The sequence below is a fragment of the Camelus ferus genome, chromosome 33, assembly GCF_009834535.1.
Source record: "Camelus ferus isolate YT-003-E chromosome 33, BCGSAC_Cfer_1.0, whole genome shotgun sequence".
NCBI classification, from domain to species: Eukaryota; Metazoa; Chordata; class Mammalia; order Artiodactyla; family Camelidae; genus Camelus; species Camelus ferus.
In genome coordinates, this window is record NC_045728.1 from 6,701,654 (window position 1) to 6,727,819 (window position 26,166).

The following is a 26,166-nucleotide window of genomic DNA, read 5'->3' on the forward strand; positions in this document are numbered from 1 at the left end:
GGAAAGGCTGGCAAGATCCTGCGGGCTCAGCAAATGAGGGAAGAGGGTGGATCTGATCTCCCTCAGTGCTCCAGGTTTGAGTCCAAGGGAAAGAGCAAGAACCAGATTTCCCTTACTGGGCGATATTTCTGCAGATTATTTCCCAAAGTAGCACAGCAAAGAGATGAGCAGTTGGCTGGTTTGTTGAAAAGGTAGCTGCATATCTTTCTTAAATCCTCTAATAATTAGGCATCTAAAATACTCAAAACCTCAAGGCTTCATTGACTGGGGCAGGTAAGACTTTGAGAGTAAGAGATTGGTACAACTCTACTTAGCGTGGCTGTAGGAGGCTGTGTCTCAGGTCCCGTTTTGTACTCCCAACTGCTTTTCGTCTCTTGCAGTGCTTCTATGGGTACTGTTTAGTACTTACTCAAAATGCAAAGAAGAAGATAGGCAATAATGGAATAAATCTACTTACTGAAATTAAATCAGATCCATCCATCACGGTGCAAAATGCAGATTTTGCTTTGTTATCTCCTTTGCCACCTTTCCAACTCATTTTGTGGATCAAGCCAAAGGATATGTAAGATAGCCTGCCCTTCAAGGGGACTCTAATTTATCCTCATTTGCAGATTTCCCTCAAGAGGGTTAATATTTCAGGGCAACCTGAGTGACCCTGAGAAGGATGGTCTTGAGCCCCGCTCCTTGTTGAATTTCTTCCATTTAACCCACGGGAAAAGGACAGGGTAGCAAAAGTGGATGGATTAGGTTGCTTTATTTCAGCCTCCTTTATTATCTGGATTCATTACATGAGACAGTCTTTTAACTGACCTCAGTTTAAATGACTTGCTGTATTAACCAGCGCTCTGTATGCGTTCTGACCCAACGCCCTTGGCCTGCGGCGTGCACACGGCTGTTGGGCGTCCCTCTAGCAAGACGTCTTATCTTTTCTACTTACTTCCTTGCCAAGAATCAGTTCTGTTTGTTCCCAAACCCGTTCATACTTGTCCTTGTGACTGTAACTAAGCAATTGAATTAAGTATTTTAGAAACTGTTGGGTTATGACTGCAAAGAGAGTCATTTTTGCTTTTATAAAATCAAAGTAACGCATGCACATAATTTGAAAAGTCAAATCATACTTTTAAAATAACGTGAGACTTAACAAAAAATACAAACAGCAGCCCCTGACTGGTCTTTCCCTGCTCCATCGAGGCAACTACTTTTACTTATTTTAGCTGTTTCTTTTGGCAGATATCTCCAGTTTTCTAAATAACATATTTAGATTGCTATTTCTTTGGTTATTGAAAACGAACAATTTTGGCTATTATCTATTATGGAAGATAAGATTTAATTCTTTTGCATCACCTGAAATACTCACAGTTGGCCTTTGACCTTGTTTATAGTTAAATCAATATTACATATACAGTAACAATGTAAATACTATTTCTTGCTGAATCACCTAGTATTCAATAAGAATGTTTTTTCTTTGTACAACTTCTCATTTATCCTGGAGTGAAGAATTGTTTTTTCATTTGCATAGTTTCTTATATATCTATCATTAGTTCAACTCCAAACTGAGTGAACTCTAAATCTCAAATGTTTTTTTAAAAAAAAATCAGATATTCTCTTAACTCAATTAAAAAACTCCCAAACTAGTACCCTCCATCTTTCTGCTGTAAACTAGTCTGGTTGTGCCCTAGATCTGGTGCACAGCTGTTGTCCTGCGAACTCTTCTTGCCTCTCTCTCCAGTCTTCTGACTGCCATAGTTTTTATCTTTTTGGGTTTATTCCCTTGATTTGATGAAAAAAAAAATCAGTATATTCTTGAGAAAGGATACAGAGAAATATATTTGTTGGAATAGATGACAGTGTCTTCTGTCACACGCTTGATTGAGAGTTTGACTTGGTAGTTATTTTAGGTTGCAAACAAATTCTTACTCAGACTTTTGACGGCATCATTCTTTTATCTTCCAGCTGTCAGTTGCAGTTGAGAAGCCCCAAATTCGTTCTGATTCTCTGTCTTTTATATGTGACTCTCTTTTGGTTTTCTCTAGAAGCTTTTGGGATATTCTTTTTCCTTTCTCATTTGAAATTGTGCAGTAATGTGCCTCTTAGTGAGCTTTTTTTTCCTCTTTCATTTATTCCACATTATACTCAGTGATCCCTTTCAACCTGGAAGCTCATGACTTTTGTGGCATGTTTTCTCATATTGTTTCTCTGAAGACTATTCCCATTTTCTGCCTCTGTTGAGATGACTATATAGTTTTCTCCTTGATTATGTCAATATGATGAATTACATGAACTGATTTTCAAATATTAACACAACCCTGAGTTCTTGAGATTAAATCCAGCTTGGTCATGGTGTATTATTCTTTTCTTTTCATTCATTTTTTGGATTTCCTTTTTTCTCACAGCTTTATTAAAGGATTATTGACATACAATAAACAGCACATAATAAAGTGTGCAGCTTGATAATTTTTGACATACATATACGTCTGCGAAACCATCACCAGAATCAAGATAGCAAGCAAAGGGTGTGGAGAAAAGGGAACCCTCCTGCACTTTTGGTGGGAATGTAAATTGGTGCAGCCCCTATGGAAAACAGTATAGAGGGTTCTTAAAAAACTAAAAATAGAGTTACCAAATGATCCAGCAGTCCCACTCCTGGGCATATGTCCAGAAAAGATGAAAACTCTAATTTGAAAAGATACGTGTATCTCAATGTTCATAGCAGCACTATTTACAATAGCCAAGACATGGAAACAACCTAAATTTCCATTGACAGATGATTGGGTAAGGAAGATATGGTATAAACATACAATGAAATATTACTAACCCATAAAATGAATGAAATATTGCCATTTGCAGCAGCATGAATGGGCCTAGAGATTATCATACTAAATGAAGTAATTTAGACAAAGACAAATATCATATGATATTACATATGTTCAATCTAAAAAAAAATGATACAAATGAAATTATTTACAAACAGAAGGAGACTTACAGACAGAAAACAAATTTATGGTTGCCAAAGGGGAAAGGGACAGGGGAGGGGATAAATTAGGAATTTGGGATTAACAGATACACACTATTATATATAAAATAGATAAACAACAAGGACTTACTGTATAGCACAGGGAACTGTATTCAATGTCTTATAATAACCTATGATGGAAAAGAATCTGACAAAGAACATACCTATATATATAACTGAATCACGTTGCTGTAATCTGAAACTAACACAATATTGTAAAGCAACTATATTTCAATTAAAAATAAAGGGGGGCGGGAAGATAGCATGTCCATCATTCTTTCCTTTCACCCTCCCTAATCTTCAGGCGACCTATTTCTGTCACTATAGATAAGTTTGCATTTTCTAGACTTTGGTATAAACGGAATCATGCAGCATGTACTCTTTTTTTGTCTGATTTTTAAAACTCGGTATGATTATCTAGACATTCATCCATTTTATTGCATGTATCTGCAGCCATTCCTTTTTATTGCCGAGTAGCGTTCCATTATATGAATGTACCGTAATCTGCTTATTCACTCACCTGTGGCTGGACATTCAGGTTGTTTCCGGCTTTTGAATGTTTCAAATAAAGCTCCTGTGAACATTCTTGTGTAAATCTTTTTTGCAGACATATGGCTCCGTTTCTCTTGGGTAAAAATGTATGAGTGGAATGTCTGGATCATATAGTAAGTGTATGTTTCATTTTTTAAGAAAATGACAAACGATTTTCCAGTTTGAGAGCTCTGATTATTCCACATCCTTGCCAACTCCTGGTATGGCCTTTTTGATTTTAAACATTCAAGTGGGTATATAGTTGTATTTTATTCTGGGTTTAATCTGCATTTTCCTGATAACATATGCTATTAAGCAACTTTTCATGTGCTTATCCACACCGGTGTATCTTTGGTGAGGTGCCTGTGCAGATCTTTTGCCCGTTTTCATAGTGGATTGTTTGTGTTCTTATTATTGTGTCATTAGAGTCCCTTGCGTTAAAACACAAAATGAGGCATGTTACATTTTTAAGAGTTTATTTGAGCAAATCTGTTCAAATGGGACAGTGCCGAACTCGAAGTGGTTAGGAGTTGGAGGAAATGTTTTTACAGAGAAGAGGTGGAAACAAAGGAGGGAGATTATGTGACTGGCTCTAGCTTTAGTGGTTGTATTATTTGGAAAAGCCTGGTTGGCTGTTTGTGATTGGGTTTCCTTCGGTGTGAGTTCTTAACCTTGAGGCCTTAGAGGCTTCAGTTTTGGTTTGCTCAGGAGGCTACTGACCCATTAAAGCCACCTCAGTCTAATGGCCTCCTTGCTAAATTAATTAAACACATACATCCTACATTTCAGTCCTCTGTTGTATGCCTTTCAAATATCTTCTTCTTGTCCATGGATTGACTTTTATTTTTTTTGTTTGTTTTTAATTTTTTTTTTTTTTGCAGGGGGAGGTAATTAGTTTTATTAATTTAGTTTTTTTTTTGACGGAGGTGCTGGGGATTGAACCCAGGACCTCATGCATGCTAAGCATGCGCTCTACCACTTGAGCTATATACCTCCCCCCCCCCCCGATTGACTTTCAACTTTCTTAACGTTTGTTTGTTTTTGTTTTTGGTGGGGGGAGGTAATTAGGTTTGTTTGTTTGTTTGTTTGTTTATTTTCAAGCCTTAAGCAACCATATTATAGCCCTACAGGTGCCCCCTTTACCAAAAGCAGGAGGGGGAGACAGCTCGCTGAATAGCATGGCCAGACTCTTTTCTGGATCTAGGTCTTCTTTCCTCAGTCTGGGAGGAAGGCACTTGGAAGAATGATCTTTCTTAGAAGAGCCGTAGTTCACTTCCATAGACAGAGACAACTTGAAGTTCTAGTTTACAAAGAAATTCTTCCCTATTTTTACGGCCTTCACCCTGCCACCCAAGAGGCTAAATCTGTCCCTGCGGCAGTTTCTCTGTCTGTGCCGTGTGTTAGGAGCAAGAGGATCCACACAGTCTTCCGTATACATGGGTGTGTGCACACATGTGACGTATGCTCTTATCCATCTACGGAAATGCTGCCGTTTTTCAAAGGTCTTTCTCGTTCTCATCGTTAGTGTCCTCCCCGCTTTGCACACTCTGCCAGGTACTGCCCTGGGAACGGCAGGCAGGGAGTCTGTAAGTGGCAGTGGAAGGAAAGAGGGCTCGTGGAGAAGTGATGGAAGCCCTGGAGCAGAACAGAGTCCTCTAGGATTGAGGCGGAACGTGGGATCAGGCCCAGAGAGGCTGGGGAGGACGAGGGAATCAGAACCAAGAGCTGGAGAGGAAGGAGAAAAGGGGAGGCAGAGGGTGGACGCCATGAAAGCTGAGGACGGAGTTGTCCATGTGCAGAAGAGGGGCGGAGCTAGGGCTTTCTCGTGTGTGCGTCTCCTTTCATTTTATTTTTTTAGTGGTGGACTTCTGAGATCTGAGCAAATATGGGGTAAGTGTAGCTACCACAATACCAGGTAACTGTCAAAAGCTTACAATTCATTTTCAAATCTCGGTTTACCCAGCCTACCAAATCGGAGCCGTAGGCTTTGTTCTAGAGAGGGGAGAGGAGAGAAGGCTCTAAGCAGGAGGCATCCATGCCTCTGCCCAGCTTCTCTGACATCTGAACAGCAAGAAGGGTCTACGCCTAAAGCCCCCTCCCTGCCTTCTCCAGGGAGCTCAGAAGGAGGACCTTGGGAAGAGGGATGGTGTAGCTGAAAGGTGCAGAATTATCAGCCAGCGAGGTCAACCCACTAACACTGGCCACATTACAGAAAATGCAAATATGCCGTTTACAAGAGAGACTTAATGTCAAAAGTAATTCTGGTTATAGACTAACCTGCTGTCAGATGCTTATAAAAAATAATCCAAACAGAAAACAAAAACTTTGTTTCCCAGCACGAGCCTAAATTCTACCGCAGGGCTTTCTAGCCCTGAGAAAGTTCTGCCGTCTGAGAATAGTTGTGAACAAAATGTGGCAACAGGAGTTTCGTTCTGCATAGTGGGGAGCTGCAGAAGCCAGGCGGGTACCACAGGTGGTAGACTTGGCAGAGAGGGGAGCATATGGGTTCGACAGCAGAAATAGATGTCACCATCTGGCACAAAGCCCCTCAGATGATCCCATTACGTCCCTGTCCTGTTCCTTCTCCAGGTTGAGAGCAGATGGCCTTTGAGATATAGCTGATTTTTTTTTTTTTTAATGACATAGTCCGGGTTTCAAACAAACGTAGATAGAGGGTGATGTATTTTATTGGGGGGTGCCTGCCAAGGTGGAGTTCAAGGAAGAGGGGAGAAGTTCCTGAAGATAGACTCCCTCTGACATGACTGCTTGGATTGGAACCAGGTGTTTCCTGGGGGTGTTAGAACAGGAAAAGCATAATCTCCAGGAAGGAGGCGGATCAGCACGCCAGCTGTTGGTGGGCAAGTGAAATTGATTCCTGGATGAGAAGTGTCTGCAGAAAGACTTCCTGGAGGCACGTCTTGCCAGACCCTAGATGACTTTGAAACCGGGCTCCTGGACACAGACAGCTTGTTAGGTGGTTCAGTGGCTTATTTTGTACAGGATTTGAACACCAACGCCAGGCTGTGCTGTTTGGGGTACAGTCAGCAAAGTCAGACACACCAAGATGACCTTGCTGGACTTCAATGTCCAGAATCTCAACGGTTGTGAACTTTCAGAATCTAACTTGGGATGATGGAATTTTGGAGGCACAGGGCAAATGTTTCAATATTTGCTGTTGCTGTTGAGTTTATCCTTTGGGTCATGTGGGCAGGTTGTTCTGTGGCATGTCCCAGGGAACTTCAGCACATCCTTCATCAGCTGTGTCACCCTGCCTCGATTCCAATGACACAGTGACATTTCATCAAATTTTAAAAGCACGACTATTTGGACTGAAACAACCCACCCCTTAAAATGCCTCATAAAGTAAAACCTGGAAACAGATCCCCAGACTGAGACTCCTTATGTAAACAAGTGTGCTTTTGCTGCAGGAGTTGGTTGCTGTTATCACTTACTTTGAGGAGGTTCCTTGTTCATGCAAAGATGACCTGCCTGTGGGTTAAAGGATGGTGCTGCTTCCTTTGGGTCAGAATGGTGCTGGCCACACATGCCTTATTGTTCTTTTCTGACCAAGCTGGACTCAGTGGTGCATGCTGTGTGGATGGGGTATGTTTGGAACTGGATGGAACTCTGGACCCCTCTCAGACTCTCTGTTTACACAGTGGATGGCTGGAGTGGCCTCTGCCTGTGTCATCTGTTCTAGAGACTGGAGAGAATCCAAGTTCTGCTGATGGTCAATCCGAATTCCAACCCCCCTCCCACCTGTTTCAGATCCATGAGAAAGAAGAGGAAGAGTTCAATGAGAAGAATGTACGTGATTCCGGAATCATTGAGGAGCCTCTACTCACAGCAGACCAGGTACTAACATCTCTCTTTGTTCTTGGGACTTTTGGTTCTTTTGATAGGGAAAAACTCTGAATACATACTTGCCACATCCTTTTAAGGCAGTAGAGAAATATATGGTCTTATGGTAGCTGTGCCGACAATGACTTGGAGTGTCTTTGATGAAGGGTTTCATGTCTCTTTAAGCCTCAGTTTACCTACCTGCAGTAAATAGGAATGTAATTCCTGACACTTGGGTTGGGTGGGGTCCAGGTTTGATAACAGCCAGAGACAGGCCACTGTTTACTGCCTTCATTCCTGCTGAACCTCTTTATTGGAATTCACTGTGCTCATTCTACTTGAAGTCAGGACGCTTAAGCAAGGGTCCCCAATACCTGTTCTTGTAAGCCTAGAAAGTGCAGATGAGGCTTTCGGGTGGTGAGAGTTTTCCCATAGTTCATAGAACACTGGAAATGTTGAGCCTTCCAAAGGGAGCCTTAGAGACATTTGTTTGTTTTAAAAAAAAAAGATACAGTGCTTCACATTTTATCAAGTTACTTATATTTTGGATTTAACAATGTGTTGCTTAGGGAGAATACCCCTGCGTCTCTGGATTCCTTATTCAACCTTTCAGTCAACAAATAATATTGGCGCTTGTTTTGAGCAGACACCTTTCAAGCGTTTTCCCAGAGTGGTTCTGAAAACGCTCCACAAGGAGCCTTTGGTGTCAGAAAGCACTTTTCTGTAAGAAGAACTCTTTCGTATCTGTGCTAAAAGGTGGGATACAAACAGGCAAGGATCAAGAGATTGAAGGCAACAGGAATAGGGGAAAGCGGTTATTCTTGTGAGCTTGGTGGGGGGAGATGCCATTCAATGATACACGTTCAATGATAACTCTGGGAGAAAGAGAAGCTCGGCCGTAAAGTTCTAAAGGGGGGTGTGTCGTTTGCTCATGTTCCTTGAATGGCTTTCGGTTGTCGAGAGCTAAGTATCCCCTAAATTTGTGAGTGGAGATGGGAAGGCTTGGGAATAAGATAGAAAGTATTCTAAAGGAGAGGACCCTCAGTGCCCTTATCTTTGGCCCAGCCTATCACGAAGAGGCCCACTTCAAAGACTGGTGGGTGTGGAGCCACAGCCCATCGCAGCATGGAGAACAGGCAAGTATACGGACGTGCCGTTGCGACCAGACTCACGGACGGCTCCTTTCAGAAGTGGTCTCTGCTTGTTCCACGTTCTTTACGTGGGAACAGTTGGCACACACAGTAGTTCAGCCTCATTCCTCCTGGCAGCTCTCTAATTCTACTCTGTCTTCTAGGGACTGAACCCTATCAAGAGTCTAAATTACAGCTGGGTTGATCTATTTTCTCCTCTCCAGAACCTACCTATCCTTTTATTCTTTCATAATCTTTATTTTCTTCTTCTTTTCTTTAATGGAGGTACTGAGGATGGAACCCAGGACCTCGTGCATGCTGAGCATACACCCTACCCCTGAGCTCTCCCCTCCCCCCACTTCATTGTCTTTATTTTCACTTGTCATTGGGCAGCTTCAGTTCCTGTCCAGGCGAATTCTAGAGGAACAGCTATTTTCCTCTGCGTAAAAAGCAACTCCTCATTTTGAGTTGTCCTCGGAACACTTTGTTTTCTTCCAGACATAAGCATTGTAACGATTAATGGACTGGGTTTTGTGTTGAAGTTGGGTGGATAAAATATTTTCCCACTTAGAAGTAAAGTGCTCAGCAAATTGAAGTAAATGTTCCCTTCCAGGCAGCTCTGCTTCGTTTCCTGGAAGAGCGGTTTGTTTCCAATAAAGCCCTCATCTAAATGGCGTCCTTGGAAGAGGGTTTACATCAAAGAGTGCTTTACATCAAAGGGAGACAGTATGTGAGCCTTCGGTCAGATCTATTTTTATTATTATTCAGTATTTATAAAGTAACAATATTGCTTTAGGAATTTTACAGGCCACAAATTAGGAACATCCTTCACTGATCAAAATTCAAGCTAGAACGTGCCTGCGGCGTAGAAGAGTTAGCGCTCTCTTGTGTGCCTTCCTCAGGTGATTGAGGAGATTGAGGAGATGATGCAGAACTCCCCAGACCCTGAGGAGGAGGAGGAGGTTCTGGAAGAGGAGGATGGGGGAGAAACCTCCTCCCAGGCAGACTCGGTCCTCCTGCAGGAGATGCAGGCCTTGACCCAGACCTTCAACAACAACTGGTCCTATGAAGGTGAGGGCCCTGGGGGCGGGATCCCCGAGGACAAGCACTGCTGTGCCAGGCAGGGCCCGGGCTTCAGATGTAACTAACAGAACCTCGAATCCAGGGAGTTGGCAACACCTCTCTCACTGGACATCAGGAGAAAAGTTAGTATTTGGCAGGGGGTGGGGGTGGAGGGGTGGAGGAAAGGCAATTGAGCAAAGTTAAAATGGTAAAACAAACCAAGGAACAAGACTAGGACAGAATAAGCAGAGGAAATCTGAACCCACTATTCAAGATGATGCTACCATAACATTAATGAAAAGAATTTGCAGACGGTAATGATCATAATAGCTTGTATTTTTGGAGAGTGCCTGGCCCAGTTCTAAAACGTTCCATGCATAATCTCATTTCGCGCCCATATCAGTCCTGCTAGCATTGAGCTCGCTGTCTTCCGAGAGGTTGAGTGACTTGTTCGAGACCGCTGTTGGGGAAATGTAATTAACAAATAAAATCGGCTCCCCACCCAAATAACCTCTCCACAGTGAGGCATGTCACAATCAACCCACTACAGGGATTGCAAAACCAGAAAGAAATCTCACTCTTGTCAATGGCTGAGTGGACACAATCCATTACATTAAGTTTTGCAGTTTGGAGTCAGGTGACAATTAGACCCTTGTTATCTCTCTCTCTCTCTGTTTTTTTTATGATTTTTTTGGAGGAGAGGTAGTTGGTTTTTGTTTGTTTGTTTGTTTTAAGATGGAGGTACTGGGAATTGAACCCAGGACCTCACGCAAGCTAAGCATGCGTTCTACCTCTCTTGATGATGACGTTTCAAAGCAGTGGCTCTCGGGTCCTTGAGGAAACATTTCTGAGTCCTGAGACTGTCAACAGGCTTCGTTAGCCGTTAAAATGACTGACACATATTTGAAAAGGACAGAGAGAGAGATTCCGAGAGGAAAGGGAGGTGAGGGAGAGGGGAAGTCTCTTCCCTTATTTTCAACAGGGAGAATCAAGCCTCTTGTTTTTAATTTGTATTTACCCCGACACCACACCCAAGTCGTTGAGGGAGTGGAGCCAGCATTTGAAGCCAGGCTGGGTAACTCCAGAGTCCACACTCTTAATCTGTGTATCGCATTAACTCTCTGATACAGGTTTGTAGTAATTATGATCCTGCAAAGAAAGAGGTGGATGAAGCGTGAAATTAAAAGATGTAACAGCAGTGGCAAAGCGAGTCTAAAATTCATCAGTCTGTAGGGATCATGGTGACCAAGCTGCTGGGGAGCCCCGTTCCCTGGGAGTAGATCCGTGGAGCGGCGATGGGACTTATAAACCACGGAGAGAGAGGGCGGGGTGGGCAGGGTGTAAAGGTCCAAACTTGGATGAGCATGGTGGTAGAAAGAGAAGCATGATCTGAAGAACTGCGTCCCTGAGTCAGACTCTGACGAGCAGGGGCAGGGCAGGGCAGGGCAAGCCAAAGGCATCTGTGGGGAGCGATGGAGCGGCTTTGGCCGTGGGGCTGCATTCACAGCTGCCCAGTCAGGCCATTCTCCGCCACACAAAGGTCCCACACATAGAGCTGTTCAGCAAAAGACTTGGGAAAATAGCTGAAACGCAGAGTGAAATGGCAAAAACAGAAGGAGGAGGACAGCTCCAAAGACCGAAATAAAAGGGAAGGTCAAACCAAGTCAGCAAATACCCGGGCAGAGCCAGAACGCAGAGGAATAGGAAAAAGGGACTCTGGTGTAGAAACAAAAGATGCTGTCGAAAGGGGCACGTTCGAAAAGATGCCCCCAAGGCTACGTTAGATGAAGACCTCTTAGGGGACAAGAATTTCCAATGAACCCATCTGTGTCCGGTTATCCCCTCCTTTTCTCTGACAGCAGCAGACGGCTCGGTATTACCGAGCCAGGCCTCGTTTTTCTATGCATGATGTGTGTTTTCTATGCATCCTTACGTATTTGCCATATTTTGGGACACGTGCACTGTGACCCAGGACAGTCGGTGTGGAGAAGGCCTCAGACCACGCTGCCTATTTTGCGGTCTGTTTTGCTGTTCCTTGATCAGGTCTGGGGAAGAAACACCACCTCTCTATTGCTCTTCAACACAGACGCCAAACCTCCTCTTCATGTCCTCCCCACCCTCTGCCCAATTCTTGATCCATTTCACACAAGGAATATTCTAGAGTCAGAGGTAAAATAGGAAGGTAGAACAAGGGATTGAAAAGCCACATGTCTGTCTTGTGGACAGAATCCACAGGCCCCATCGGGGGCTGTTTCTTCTCCCTCCCTCGTTCCCACGGGGTGATCCCTCCCACAGTTGATAACTGGCCCCCTCTTCCTGGCATGACCCTCAATTATGAAGGCCTTTTGTGTTCTTTCGAGGGGTTGTCGGGGTGGAGGGCCTCCTCCAGACCCTTCGGGTGGCAGGGGCCCCGGGAGCCTCTCTGCTGGGCTGGGCTGGATGCAGTGTCCCCTGTGGGTCGGTCTCCCCTGCAGGGCTGAGGCACATGTCTGGGTCCGAGCTGATGGAGCTGCTGGACCAGGTAGAGGGCGCCATCCGAGACTTCTCGGAGGAGCTGGTGCAGCAGCTGGCCCGCCGGGACGAGCTGGAGTTCGAGAAGGAGGTGAAGAACTCCTTCATCACGGTGCTCATCGAGGTGCAGAACAAGCAGAAGGAGCAGCGAGAGCTGATGAAGAAGAGGCGGAAAGAGAAAGGGCTGAGTCTGCAGAGCAGCCGGGTAGAGAAGGGAAGCCAGATGCCGCTCAAGGTAAGAGGGCATGGGCCGCGCCAGCCCAGAGCTCCCCGCTGCAGGTCCCCGCCGGGCCGGCCCTAGACAGACCTGGCCTGAGCGGTGGCTGTGAGCAGGACATCCCGGCGGACAGCGGAGCTGTGGAGAGGACTCTCAAGAGGACGCCCGGTCAAGTGGAGGAGACAGGATGTGACACTAGGAAATAAGCGACTGCAGCATGTGCTTTCGTAGGCAAGACCTTAGAAAGTGGGGTGAAGGCATTTAGAATTGAGAGGAGTTGTGCCCTGGGACTCTGGGTCAGAGTCCCTGCTCCCAGGGCAGCTTATAGTCCTGACCCATCTATCCCGGATGTCGGTAGGGTGTTCCGGGATGGAAAACTATGATGCTTTGCTGTTATAGTCACGGGATTCTTCTAACCAGTGGTTCTTAATCAGGGGGGAGCTCAGCAGAATCATCCAAGGAGCTTTTCCTGGGCTCCTTGCCAGACCTACTGAATTGCACCCGGGCATGTGCATTTTGGGAAAACCTTTCCAGATGAGGACAGTTGCTGTACCTCCACCCTTCCCAGTGGCTGGGCATATTGTTTTCTTCCCTGAGATATTTGCATCATCATCCTTCCAAGTTTCCTTGTGCTGCTTTATTTTTCTGTTTTCATAGTGGAGGTTGAAACGGAGAAACCCAGCAGTGCAGGGGGGTCTTTTTGCCCAAGGGACTGACTCAGATAAGAGTCTTTGAGACTCTATTTCTTCTTGCAAAACTCAGGCTGAAATTTTTTCCTGCATCTTAGCCCAGGTCCTTTAGTTTATGGTCGCAGACCCTGGGGCCGTGACCTGGGGCAGTGTGGAAGCTCATGGGTATGGGTGGAGTAGGGAGGACACAGGAGTCCCGGGTGATGAATGCAGAGCAGGAAGCACCTCCCCTTCTGAGTCTCATTCTCGTCCCCCAGCGCTTCAGCATGGAAGGCATCTCCAACATCCTTCAGAGCAGCATCCGCCAGACCTTTGGCCCCTCAGGAACTGACAAGCAGGTACCACCCATCTCCCTGTCCCCAGCTTTCTGCCCAGATTCTTGAAACTTGGCCTCCCCAACAGAGCAGGGAATGGTGATTCACTAGAATTGTCCCAGCACTTGGGCAAGTTGTATGTAGTGCAGGGGATGTCCTCACATTTTCTTCCACTCTAAGGAGGAACAGAAAGTGTCTTTTTAAAGGCAAACAGTTTTTTGAGCTCTAATATTAGAGGGCAGGGATGAACTTGAAACTTAACACTACTTGTCGACCTCTGAGTTCAGTTGTTTCAGAAACAAAATGCATTAAAGGGGAATCCACCTCATGAAAGATCCCATACAAGACCTCAGTTAACTCTACCACATGGGTCACCAGCTGAGCCAGTCCCACCAAGACTGCCTCTACAGCTGCTCCGCTGACTGTAACCCACGCGGTGGTGTCTCCCATTTAGCCAACTACTTGCCTGAGAGGTAGCTTCATTGCTGGCTGCTGAGTGCCTGCCACACGCTGAGTCCCACTGCCGGGCCCCCAAGCAGTACAAAGATGAGAAGTCCTTGTCCTGCCCTCACGGAGTGCACAGTCTAATAGAGAAAGTCGGTGTGTCAGTAGACACACTTAAGATTGTGCACATCAACTGTGTATATTTTAGACATATTTGTAGCTGAATCCTGAAGTGTTAGAATTCTGGAAGAGATTTTGGACCTGGGAAGAGATTTAGGACCGTGTAACCCAGTGCTCTCACTTCACAGCAGTGAGAACTAAGACTCAGAGAGATTAGGTATTTCCCCAAGGCCACACAGCTAGTTTCAGGGCCAGGACTAAAACACAAGCCTCTGGGCATTTGGTCTAGAGCTCTTCTCACTGCTGACCCCAGGCTCCCCTGGAACTTTCCAGGCCTCCCTGGCCAGGTGTTCTAACTGGACCCTAAGATGAGTTTATTGCAGGAGCGCCTCAGCTCCAGCAGAGGGAGCAAGCCCGACATCCCAGACCCAGGGCAGGGCTGAGGTTTTCTCACCTGTCATTTTGACAGAAGAGAAACCATTCATTCTCAAATTGTACTGCAGAGGATAAGGAAATATAATCCCCCACTTAGAACATTCTCTGCTCTCAGCCTGGAGGAGAAAAAGCTCGCCAGGATTCCTAAATAATCAGAAAGTTCCTAGTGTTGGAAGAATGTATTAGTTGGAGTGAAGGGACATTTTTTCCTGGCTAACGTGGTGAAGTCTTACTTTTAAAGAGACATTCCCCAGAGACGGGAAAAAAGGTCCTAAGACACAGGTGTGCGCGTTATCATGGGCGTTGTCAAGAACGTAGATTTGATGGAGCGTGTGTCTTAGAGGAAATCTCAATCCCCGAGCAAGTTGTCAACCGTATCTCAACCCTGGGGACCACTCTTCTGTCTCACACGCTGCGTGCCGTTTGTCCCCTAGTATCTGAACACAGTCATCCCTTATGAGAAGAAGGCCTCGCCCCCGTCTGTGGAAGATCTCCAGATGCTGACGAACAGTGAGTTCCTCCCATTCTCAGCGAGATGAGCTGCTCATTTTTCTCCCTCCCGCCCCCCGAGCTGCATCCTTGATGCCTCAGTCCTGAGGTTTCCCCGGAGCAATTTCAGTGGGTCGAAATGTGCTCCACACTGTTGTGTTGTGTCCCCTGCACAGCGTAAAATGAAGATGTTCTGCAGTGATACCCAGAGCTGCCTTGTCTTTTCCCAGTTACTGTAGGGGAAGAGACCTGTAGGGGTGTGTGTGTGGGGGAACGCGCTGGTGGGAGAGGCTGGGGCAGTGAGAGGCAGCAGCGGTGTGCAGGGACTTCCTGTGCATCACCCACGGTTCTCAAGGCTCTGCACCCTCTGTGTCACCCCATCTCTCCTCTGTGGCTTGAGGTTGCTTTGTCTGAACTTGTGCCCCTGAAGCACGGAGCTTGGTCTCAGGGACTGGCTGTATTTTTTTTTTTTCTTCACTTTTCAGCTTTATTAGGTAGAATTGTTACAACTTGACTGTACATATACAATGTATTGCATGTAAATACATATACACAATATACTGCACACATTTAAAAAAATTTATGTGTATGTACTGTTCATTGTTTCTAAAAACATTTAGAGCTTTAGCTTTTTTAAACTTACATAATTATCAAAGGAATAAAGCAACCACAAAATAAGAATTCATTCAAAAAGATACATACACCCTGCAATTAACAGCAACATTGTTTATAATTGCCAAGATATGGATAAGTGCACATCAATAGATGAGTGGATAAAGAAGAGGCAGCTCATATATACAGTGGAATACAACTCACCCGTAAGAAAGAAGGATATTTTGCCATTTGCGGCCCTTCATTCACTTTTTCTTCACTTCGAAAACCAGAGCTTTATAACTGGCATAAACATTTCCACTGCATCAAAAACAACAAAATACCTAGAAATAAGCTTAACCAAGGAGATTACCTGTACTCTGAAAACTGCAAAACATTGATGAAGGAAATTGAAGATGATACAAAGAAATGGAAAGATTTCTTGTGCTCCTGGATTGGAAGAATCAACATTATCAAAATGGGACTGGCTGTATTTTTAATGAGAAGCAAGGTTTCTTGGGCGCGTGAGGCTGATGGGAGAGAATGGAGTCTGGTTTTCCTTGCAGGCAATGACTGCCTCCTCTCCTCCACTTGGACTTGTCAAGTGATGTTAATAGACATTCTGCGTGATGGGAGAAAGCAGCGTGTGATAAAGAGCCTTTTGTCAGCAAAATCTCTTCATATACGTCAAACACTACAACTCCCAAAGGGCCAGGGGCACATGGTGTTAGCCGTCAGTGTCAGCTCGATTCTTTTAGGAAGAGAAAAATCCTAGGCTGAGATGTGGGGACAGGCTCAGTGAATCATGCAAAGTCCATCTCCTTGGCAACCGTGCGCTGTGCTGAGTGACAGACTAACCAGGCCGCCCAGCCCATTGCTGCACTGTCTGAGAGGGACTGGGCCGCCGCGGGGCTGTTTGATACCCTAGGGGACAGGAAGAGGAGCTTCTTCTGTTCACCTGAGGAAGATGGTTACCTCCTGCGCCCAGTGCTAAAGGTGACCACGTTTCATTTTCATCATTTTTGGAGAACTAAAGCAGGAGGTTCTGGTAAACGGAAGCCCTGCCTACATCAATGGATCCTGCGTCCTTGAGAATCTGGAATTTTAAATTCAAAGTACATTGTGCTTCCTCTTAACTCATTTGAAGCTCCTTTATTTGCATAAATATGCACTAAGATTTTTTTTTTTAACGGGAGTAGAGAGAAACGAGCTGACATTTATAGGTGTTTGTGTTTTCGCGGGTAGTAAGCATTTGGAAAATAATTTGGACAAATTACGAAGGTAGATAGATGTAACGTACTCTATCATGGTCTTTTAAAAAAAAAGAAGAGCTATAAATTTTTTACAGAAACCCATTCAGGAATGCAGTGTGAAATTCTTTCATTTTAATTAAGAAACAGCGGTTTTGTTTACAATTTTCTAGTTCATTTAAAAAACTAGGGCTAGAGTATATCCATCATTTAGGAGACTTTGGAAACATAGAAAAGTGAACGAAGGAAGATAAATAACTTCCTGTCCCCCTCACTGTAGTCACTATTATGGTGTTTTTCAGCCGTAGTATTTTATGTCTTTTCCATATAGTTGGGATTATACTGGCTATAAAATTTCATATCATGATTTTAGTCACATCGGTTAACATTTGGTTAACATTCTTTTTATGGCTCTCTCGTCTGTCATGTGGATATACCACATTCCAATATTTTATTCCTTTTAAAAGAAAAAACTGCCAACTTTCCTGAATACCAATTCTCCTGCCGGTTATGAAAGCTCTGGTTTTTTTGGCTCATCCTTGTACGGATTTGTGAACCACGTCTCCTCTTTTCCCTACTCCTGGGTCAAGGATGTAGGCCAGAGACCAGCTCTGGGGACTGACAATTTCTATAAATTTTGGATTTTGGAGATCAACCCGGACACATGTTGACTGAGGACAATTACTGGGTTTTTATGGCCATCTTCTGGTTGTGTTTGTTTAGTCTGCCCATGCTCAGTTGCAAAGTACTTCCAGCCTATGAAACCGTGTCTAGAAGTACAGAAGGAATAAAACAAGAGAAATCAATGCCTGGATTGCCTCAGGTCCAGTCTTCTTCTAGACCCAGCCACGGACTCATGACCCTGGCAGGCTCTGTTCCTCATCCACTCCCGAGTTTTGGAGAGAAGTTTCATGACCCTGACTTGCAAATGGGCAAGGTAACCAGTGGAGAACAAAGACATGGGGACAGACTGGGGGTCCTGCTGTTTTTATGGCTGCCTCCTGACCCCAGGCATCAGGGCCAGCTCATCTCCAGTGTTTCCTCCTCTTGCGAAAAGTAACACGTGCTCATTGAAAAAGGCCAGACCCTGCAGAGCTATTATGTAGAAAGGAATGTCCCCTGGGGTCTCACACTGAGAGGTAACCACTTTTAACAGCTTCATACGCTCTCTTCCAGAGTTTTCCTGTGAATATTAGCTTCTATTATTTATTCATTTAGAATTAATACATAAAGTTCTGCAGCCTTCCTTCGTCGCTGATAGGGATGTCGTGTACACAGAGATCTCTCTCATTTTTCGGAAAGCTATACGAGACTGCATATATAACATAGACCCCATAGCTTACTTAAGGAATCTATTGATGAGGAAATGTATTTTTAGATACCCCTGCCCTCATTTTTTAATATTGTGAATAATAAGGTCTAGATAATTTCCTAAAGGATTTTCTACAAAGCTGACTTCCACAACATGAACCGTGAACATGGGAAGGTGCTACCTAGTTTAATAACAGAAAAATCTCTTTTAAAAACTTTTATAAAGAGCTGTTAGGCTTTAATAACTTCCCTATTGTTTGCTTCGCATGTAGGTCATGTCCTGTTTCAACAAGAAGTCTGTAAGCTCCTCGAGGGTCATTAATTTGTATTTCCACAAATTCTAGTGCTGTACTGGGCATACAGTGGAAAATAAATATTTGTTAAATTCATTTGCTCCTAATAAACTGGAGGTGAGGACTTTTCTAATAACAGCTGTGTACATGAATAGAAAGCCTTTAAAGACAGATTTATTGGTGATTCACTGATGTGGCAGCTATTATTCTTAACATTTAGATTGTATCTGAAAGCTGATTCTTTTTTGAAATTGCTTTATTTGTTTTTATGATTATTAAACATACATACTTAGGAGATGATGTGGACGTTATAGATGAGCAAAAAAACAAAGTAAAAGGTGAAAGAGAAGGAGAAAGCCGGGTCATAGGTAGGCCGCCCTGACCTGTGGCGGCTTCTCCTCCCCCAGCGGGTTGAACGCTGGCTCTTGCCAGAGGCTTGCAGACCTTGCTCGATACTCAGCGAACGTTCGGTTTCCTTGACTCTTTCACGTGCTCTGGGTTGATGGGTTGGTGGGCCCTGGAGGTGAGCTTATGCCCTGATGCTCTTGGCTCCTCTCTCCCCTCTTCCCCAGTTCTCTTTGCCATGAAGGAGGATAATGAGAAGGTGCCCACTTTGCTGACGGACTACATTTTAAAAGGTAAGAGCAGCGGGGAGGGCACAGCTCGGCGGCAGAGCGCACGTTTAGCACTCACGAGGTCCTGGGTTCAATCCCCAGTGCCTCCATTAAAGTAACTAAGTAAATAAATCTAATTACCTTCCCCCAAACAGCAAACAGAAACCCCACAAACAAAATAAATAAAATATTAAAATAAACACGTAAATAAAAGGTAAGAGCAGCCCAGGCCTCTGGGAGCAGAAGCCCCCTCTGAGGCCCCTGCCCCCGGGACTCCCGCCCTCCCAGGGTGTCCGTGCTAGCCCAGGCAGGGCCAGGGAGCTCAGTGGACAATTGTGAGGTGCTGGATGTTGCTAGGAGGCCTGAGGAGGAGATTCCATCACCCCCAAGTCACCAGAGTGACTCCACTGGGAGAGCAGCCCGACCAACAAAAGACTTACTGTGGCAGTTCTGTGCAGCCTCGGCTAGTCTGTTGGCAAAAACGAAGCCGGAGGGCACCTTTAATAGTTTCAGCTACTTGAAAGGCAGCAAACTAGAGTCATGATTCGCTGCATCCTTTCGTAACTATTTTTTGTTTCATGTTTGATTACTTTAAACATACGTAAAATAGAATGTACAGTCTAGTGAACTCTCATGTATGTAGCATCCGGCTTTGACAGTAACTCACAGCCAATCTAGTTTCATTTATCCCCCCTGCCCAATGTCTCCCCTCCATATTATTTTGAAGCAAATACCCATCATTATATATTTTTCATCCATATGTATTTCAGTACACATTTCTAAAACAGAAGGACTCTTTTAAAAAAAACACATCCACAGTATCATGATTACAAATTAGAAAAATTTGTATGATTAGAAATTTTCATGATTAGAAAAATTAAAAAATTTTAAATATCTTTGACTATCAACCAGTGTTCAGATTTCTCTGATTTCCCTATAAGAATTTTTCAGTTTGTTTGAATCAGGATCCAGTGAAGGTCCACATATTGCAAGTGCAAAATGTGTATGAATTATATGTAGACTCCCCTCTCCTTCCTCTCTCTCATTCTTTGAATTTTGTTTCTTAGAGAAACCAGACTGTTTGCCCTACAGAATTTCCTCTTTCTGGCTTTTGCTGGGTAGCTGCATCCTCACGGTTTAATTTAATCTGTTCTTCCACCTTTGGTATTTCCCGTTACCCAGTGGAGATGGAGGCGTGATCAGATTCAGGGCACCCACACCAGACCAGACCGAACGGGGCCAGGGGAGTTGGTAGACGATTGTCCATGAAGCTTTTGATAAGCGTTACGTTATCATTAGCTGTAAACTTCCATTAAGAGACATACTGTCTGGTTGTCTTTCTTTTGGGGATGTTAGCATCTGTATCAGTCTGTTTAGGCTGCTAAAACAGAACACCACTGGGTGGCTTGAACAACAGGAAGTTATTTTCTCACAGTTCTGGTGAGCAGAAATCCATGAGCAAGGTGCCAGTAAATTCAGTTTCTAGTGAGGGCTCTCTTCTTGGCTTGTAAGTAGCCACCTTCTCACTCTGTCCTCACATGGCCTTTCTTCCGTGTGTGTGAGGAGAGAGCGCCAGCGCCCTCTGGTGCGTCTTCTTATAAGGACACTAACCCTGTCAGGTCAGAGCCCCACCTGTATGCCCTCATTTCACTCTACTTCCTCAGAGGCTCCATCTCCAGATACAGCTGCCCCCGGGGGGTTAGGGCTTCAACGCGAATTCTGTGGGGGACACAACCATGGACTCCATAACACTATTGACTGATGGTCATTCATTGTCCAGCTCTTTTTCTTCATTAGGTTTTGCTCCACATGCACAGACGACTTTGGGTACAGTTTCCAAAGGCTTGTGGACCTCATTTACGAACCTCTGGGGGAAGATATAGCTCAAGTGGCAGAGCACATGCTTAGCACGCACAGGGTCCTGGGTTCAATCCCCAGCACCTCCATTAAAAGTAAATAAGCCTAATTACCTCCCCTCCGACCCCACCAAAAACAAATAAATTAAAAACTAACAAGCAAACAAAACCCCTCTGAACGGTACCATTTCCATAAGGATCAGAGAGATTAATCTTAAATTTCTGTGGGATGAATTTAGGCTAAACATTGGGAAGAACTTCTGACTCTTAAAGATTTTAAAGGAGCAACAAGTTTCTCAAAGCAGGTGTGTAGAAATGGGTTCTAAAGTCTGGGAGCCTGAGGGCCAGACTTTACCCTTCACCACCCTTTCACAATCCACTAAATGTCAGTGAATTGATAAAACTAGTTAACATTTACAGAGCACTTTCCATTTGCTTCTGAACAACCCTGTGGGGGAGGGGGGGCAGAGGCGCTGTCTACCGTGCACACGAAGAAACAAGCACAGGTAGGTGAAGTTATTTCCCGAAGGTCATGGGATTAGTAACAGCCAGACCCAGGATTTGAACCTAGGCAGATGGGTACCAGAGGCCACGCATTTAATCACCCCCTCGAACAACCAGCTATCATTGGCTCTTCCTCCTTCTGGAAGGAAGACACCTGATTGCCGTCGTTCCCTGGTTCTAAGGGGGCAGGTCTCTGCTCAGGACGCTGGTGAGAGGCTGGCGTGGCTGCTCTCGGCCAGGGCCACCCGGGCCGGCAGGTCCGGCCCCACACTGGCTTTGACACCCCTTCTCTCCTCTTCTCTTTCCAGTGCTCTGTCCTACCTAACCTTGCCCTTGGGAGCAGCCTTGCCACGGAGGCCACCGAGCAAGAGTCATCCCGCCACAGGGACTGCATGACACCACGTAGCCTCCGACGTGTATTTAAACTTGTATAGCTTAACCTCGATTAAACATGAGCAAGTGCGCGGGGTCCTTTGCTGTTGGCTTCTAGTCCTAGTAACCATTGGATGCATGACCGACGGGCAGGATTGGTGACGATGCCGCCTCTCCGCCTATGTTGGAGGAAGGCGGGTACTGTCACCACTCATGTAGTCTGGCTCCAGCCCTCAAAACACAGCTTACACCCTAAGACTAATTTTGAAATAAACCTTCATTTAATTAATATTCTTCATGTGCTTGGAGTGTGGTGTCCACTGGCCCCCTGGTACAAACCTCTAGAGAAAGGATGTGTAGCTGCCCCCGCCTGATGTTCATGGCCGGTTGCTGCCAGCACGGTGCTTAGGGACTGGGGGCGTGCCAGCCCCTGTGGGGGGTCGTGGTGGGGCTGCAGTCCTGCAGACAGAAGGAGGAAGCCATCGCAGACTCTTAAGATCTTGCTTTTGGGCAGCTCTCAAGGGAGCTGCATGATGTGTTACAGGAACCCCTGGTTAGAGGGGGAGATCGCGGGGTTGGCGGGTAGGAAGTGAGGCTCATGGAGGAGCCGGGCGGCTCGGCGGCCCCTGTTGGGGTGGCTGGGTGGACTCCTGGGGGCCCGGGGGCTGGAGGGCGTCTGTGCTGCTGGGCTCTCCTAGCGTGAGGGGTTGCAACTACTTTCCTGACGTGCCCACCGACCCCTGGGAACAGTCTCCCGTGACCTTGCGTGCCCTCCCTGCCCTCCCCGCGGCCCTCGATGGCCAGCAGCTCTGGCTCCTACGTGCTGTCTCCGGCCTCGGTGGCAGGCAGCTGCCAGCCTTGATGGGCCAGCAGGTGAAAGCTGTCCTCGAATCCAGAGGGGCTGTGCTTCCCCACAACCTGAACTGTCTTGCCTTCCATCTTCAGGCTTGAATGATAACTCTGCATATTCCCACAGTCCTGTCTTAGAGCAAAGACTATCACCCACCACTTGCCACTCGCCTGTCATCACTGCACCTTATCTCACATCGCAGACCCTCTGTGGCAAGTAGGCGGTGGCGTTGTCCTGAGAGACAGATGGGACCAAGCAGCAGAGATGTTCGAGGTGGTGGAGTCAGCCTGGCACCTTGGCCTCTTAGGCAGTTAGACCTCCGCTCCCTCTTAGGAGCTTGGCGTTGGTGCGCCCCCTGGGAAGCCACGATTCTTCCCTCTGACAACTGCACTGGAGGCCGCAGATCGGCACAGGTGACAATAGAAGGCCTCACTGGTGCCCTGCAATCTTCCCTGGGGGGTGAGGGGGCACTTACACACCAGGGAAACTGCCCCAGTGCCTGCGGCTCAACGTGGGTGTCTACACAGAGCAGGACGTCCGTGTAGACAGCCCTGGCAGCTGCAGGAAGGCGGAAGCTCCACCAGCACCTGTGCGAATCCTCAGGGCAGCGAGTGGCCCTGAGTATCAGAGCTTTGACAGAAAGGGACAACCTCAGCTCTGCGTCCGGCAGCGCCACAGCCCACGGCAGAGGGCCACTGGTGGGGTGAGGGCCGTAGCACGGTTTACTCTCTGCCATCGATGGGGAAGCGGTGACTCCCTCAGAGCCTTCCTTCCTGCCTTGGATTTGTCAGATCTGGGTCAGCCACTCCTTTCCCCCAATTTATCCTGCCAGCAGGTGTCTGAAGCAGCAGAGACAAGCTAATCAAAGCTGTTGGCAGTTAAAAATAAATCTCAAGTGTCAGGAAGGAGGCGAGCCCTAGGAGGAGGAGGGGTGGGAGCAGCAGCTGCCATTTCTCTCTGTTTGTCCACATCAGGAGTTGAGGGGGGTCGTCAGTCATTTCTCCAGGCTTCTCCTCCCCTATCCCTCTGTCCCTGCTCCCCAGCACGGGGCCCAGACCAGCAGCAACCCCGCCCAGGAACTTGTTAGAAACGCAAAACTCAGGCCCCACCCCAGACACGCCCCACTGCATTTTAACAAGATCCAGGCAATTGGTGTTTGTGTTAAGGTTTCCAGCTGCTCTGGTAAGTTTTCAGAGTTGCTGGAGCGCGGACTCTGGGAGACTGGCCGCAGGAAGGTGCGGAGAGTGTGATTAACAGGTGACTGCGCTGTCTTCCATCGCCTCTCTTCCCATCATCCGTCAGAACGGTCCTAACATCCAAGAAGAGTCCAGGGCCCACCGATGCTTCAGACTCAGTCTTGAAGCAAAGCTCAAGTCCGTCCAGGATGTCCGCACTCAGCCAGGGGCAGGGAGGAGCCAGGGCCTGCCTGCCACCCTCCTGGGCAGGTAGGATTTGTTTGGTTTGGCCAGCAGGGTCCTTTACTGAGGTGTATTCCATCAGTTAAAGGCCTCCATGTGGATTCGTTAGGCCAAATCTGACTGAATCTTGGTAAGGAAATGCCACCGTAGGGCCTACACCAGCCTCTGTTTGTATAGAGTTGAAATGAACGATCCCGTGGGGACAAGCTATGGTCCAAAGGGAATGTCCCCACCTTCTCCATCCTTGTATCTCTCCTTCAGGATGGGAGACAGATGAGGTATCTCAGAAAGAAAACACAAAGGGAAGGGTGTCGTGGCAGTAATTTTATGGGATAAATTGGAATTTTTAAAATGAAACCTCTTTCCTGCTCACCGGAGTAGCACCTGGAGTATAACTGTCTTCAGCTGGTGGTCAGGGGCGACGGGATGGGGCGGTCATGAGGAGGTGTGTGTGGTCCTCCAGGTGTCCTGGGATGAGCGCTGAACCAGGTCCTATGGATGTGAGCCTGTTTTGAGCACCACTGAGTCCTAGGGACTCCCCCGTGGCCCAGTCACGGAGAGCACTTCCGCTCCCACCAGAGGCCCAGCCCTCCTTCAGCAGAAGCTTGAAAGGGAGGGGCAGCCTAGTCTCCCAGGGAGCCGGAAGAGGTGACTCTCACGCCGGCTGGCCTCCGAGATTAGCATGCGTGGAGGGGAGAGTGATTAGATGCTGCTCTTGGAGGAGACACCCGCATTCTTGATGGCGCCTGATTATTTATTTCCTTGGGAGGATGAGAGAAGACACTTTAGGATTTCTGTCTGAGCCTAAGCTTTGCTCTCCGCCTCCCTTCACGAGGGAGGCGATGCAGAGGCCGCTCTGCTGACCAGGAAGGTGCTTGGCTTCATATTAATGCCTTTCTTTTCAAAGAACAATGAGCCACCTTAGCCCACAGCCCAGCAGCTCCACCCCCACCCCTGCCCAAGCCCTCATGCATATTCATCCTGCTTCAAAGAGCACAGCATGGAATATGCAAATTGGCCAGGCAGGAGCTGGTTGGCATTTTGATAATAGCTTTGTCTGAAAACTCCCAGAGACACGTGCACATCTAGTTTCTTTCTCTCTTTTTCCCTCCCTCTTTCCTCCATCCTGTGTCCCCCACCTCATTCTCTCTTCCACTCCCCACCTGCTAGTGAACAGGAAGACGAATCACAGAACCAGGGAAGCACATTAATGAAAGGCCAGGTGTCTGTATCCCCATCCAGTGTATTTCCACTTCGCTCTCGTCTTCTCCGCCTTGAACAGAACTGTTTTTTTTTTTTCTCATTAAAATAGTCCCCATCTGACAATGCCCCAGGCCCCGGCCCGTCCTCTGCTCTCAGTGGCCTCCCCCACTTTGCTTGAGCCCCTTTATTTGTCTTTCCTCCACCGGTCCACCTGAACAGGAGGGAAGGAACCACTGATACAGGCCGGAAGTGAGGCAGGCTTGGACGTGGCTGTCATCACTGACAGGTCGCCTGGACTCAGCAGTTCCTCACGCATCAAACTCTGCCCACATCTGAGCAATCGACCTTGCTGTCCCCCACTTCTTTGTCCCAGGCTGTGGATGGCAACAGTGGCCTCTCCCCCAAGACTAGCTCCCCAACCCCCTCCCGCAGCACCGCTCATAGAAAAGTTTGCAGAACAATTTCGTAAGGACATCATTCCTGCCCCCTCCCTCCAAAGATAAAGGGTTCAGTGGGAGCAGGTGGGCTACTGGGTGATGCTCTGCTGTGGGAGAGGAAGGTAAGGTTTGGATCCCCCATCTCTGAACGCTGCTTCACCTGGGGAACTGAGGGGAGGAATGTAAAGGCAGGTGCAGGGATGCAGGCACCTCTGAGGGTTTCAGGGAAGTGGGGCATCTCTTCCCTTGACCCTGAAACCAGGCGTGGTCAAGTCGAACTCAGGAGGCAAATTACCTCATAAGAAAGAGCATGGGTTTGGGGCTTGGGTTCGAATCCCAGCTCTGCTACATATTAGCTAAATAATTTTTGACAAAATTATTTAATTTCTCTGAGCCTCAGTCTCCTTATTTTAGAAATGGGAATATTAACACTAGTAATAATACCAGTAATTCTCCCAGGGTTGTTTTGAGTCATTTACAGTATCTGGCATACTCGCTAAATGGTCAAAAAATTGTGACTTTTATTTTGCTGGTAACTGTCGAGGGACGTAGAGAAAGGGCGGGCCCTGTGACCTCTCCAGCCTTATCATTTTTGCGATCCAATAGGCACAGAAGATGGGAAAACAAAAACAAAACAAGATAGGGTGTGGCCTGTTCCCCTAAAATCTGCCT

The 26,166-nt window shown here is 46.5% G+C and overlaps 1 protein-coding gene across 3 annotated transcripts in view; it reads left to right on the forward strand.

Moving 5' to 3' along the window:
- The window catches only part of FEZ1 (fasciculation and elongation protein zeta 1), a 36,622-nt gene extending 14,747 nt beyond the window's left edge, over positions 1-21,875 (forward strand). For all 3 annotated transcript variants that reach the window (XM_032472658.1, XM_032472659.1, XM_006174334.3), the window contains exons 4-10: positions 7,313-7,399; positions 9,417-9,585; positions 12,051-12,322; positions 13,251-13,331; positions 14,741-14,816; positions 18,813-18,878; positions 21,523-21,875. In XM_032472658.1, coding sequence (XP_032328549.1) covers positions 7,313-7,399; positions 9,417-9,585; positions 12,051-12,322; positions 13,251-13,331; positions 14,741-14,816; positions 18,813-18,878; positions 21,523-21,539 — 768 coding nt within the window. In that variant the 3' untranslated portion in view covers positions 21,540-21,875. The remainder of the gene's footprint in view (positions 1-7,312; positions 7,400-9,416; positions 9,586-12,050; positions 12,323-13,250; positions 13,332-14,740; positions 14,817-18,812; positions 18,879-21,522) is intronic.
- The last annotated feature ends 4,291 nt before the right edge of the window (positions 21,876-26,166 follow it).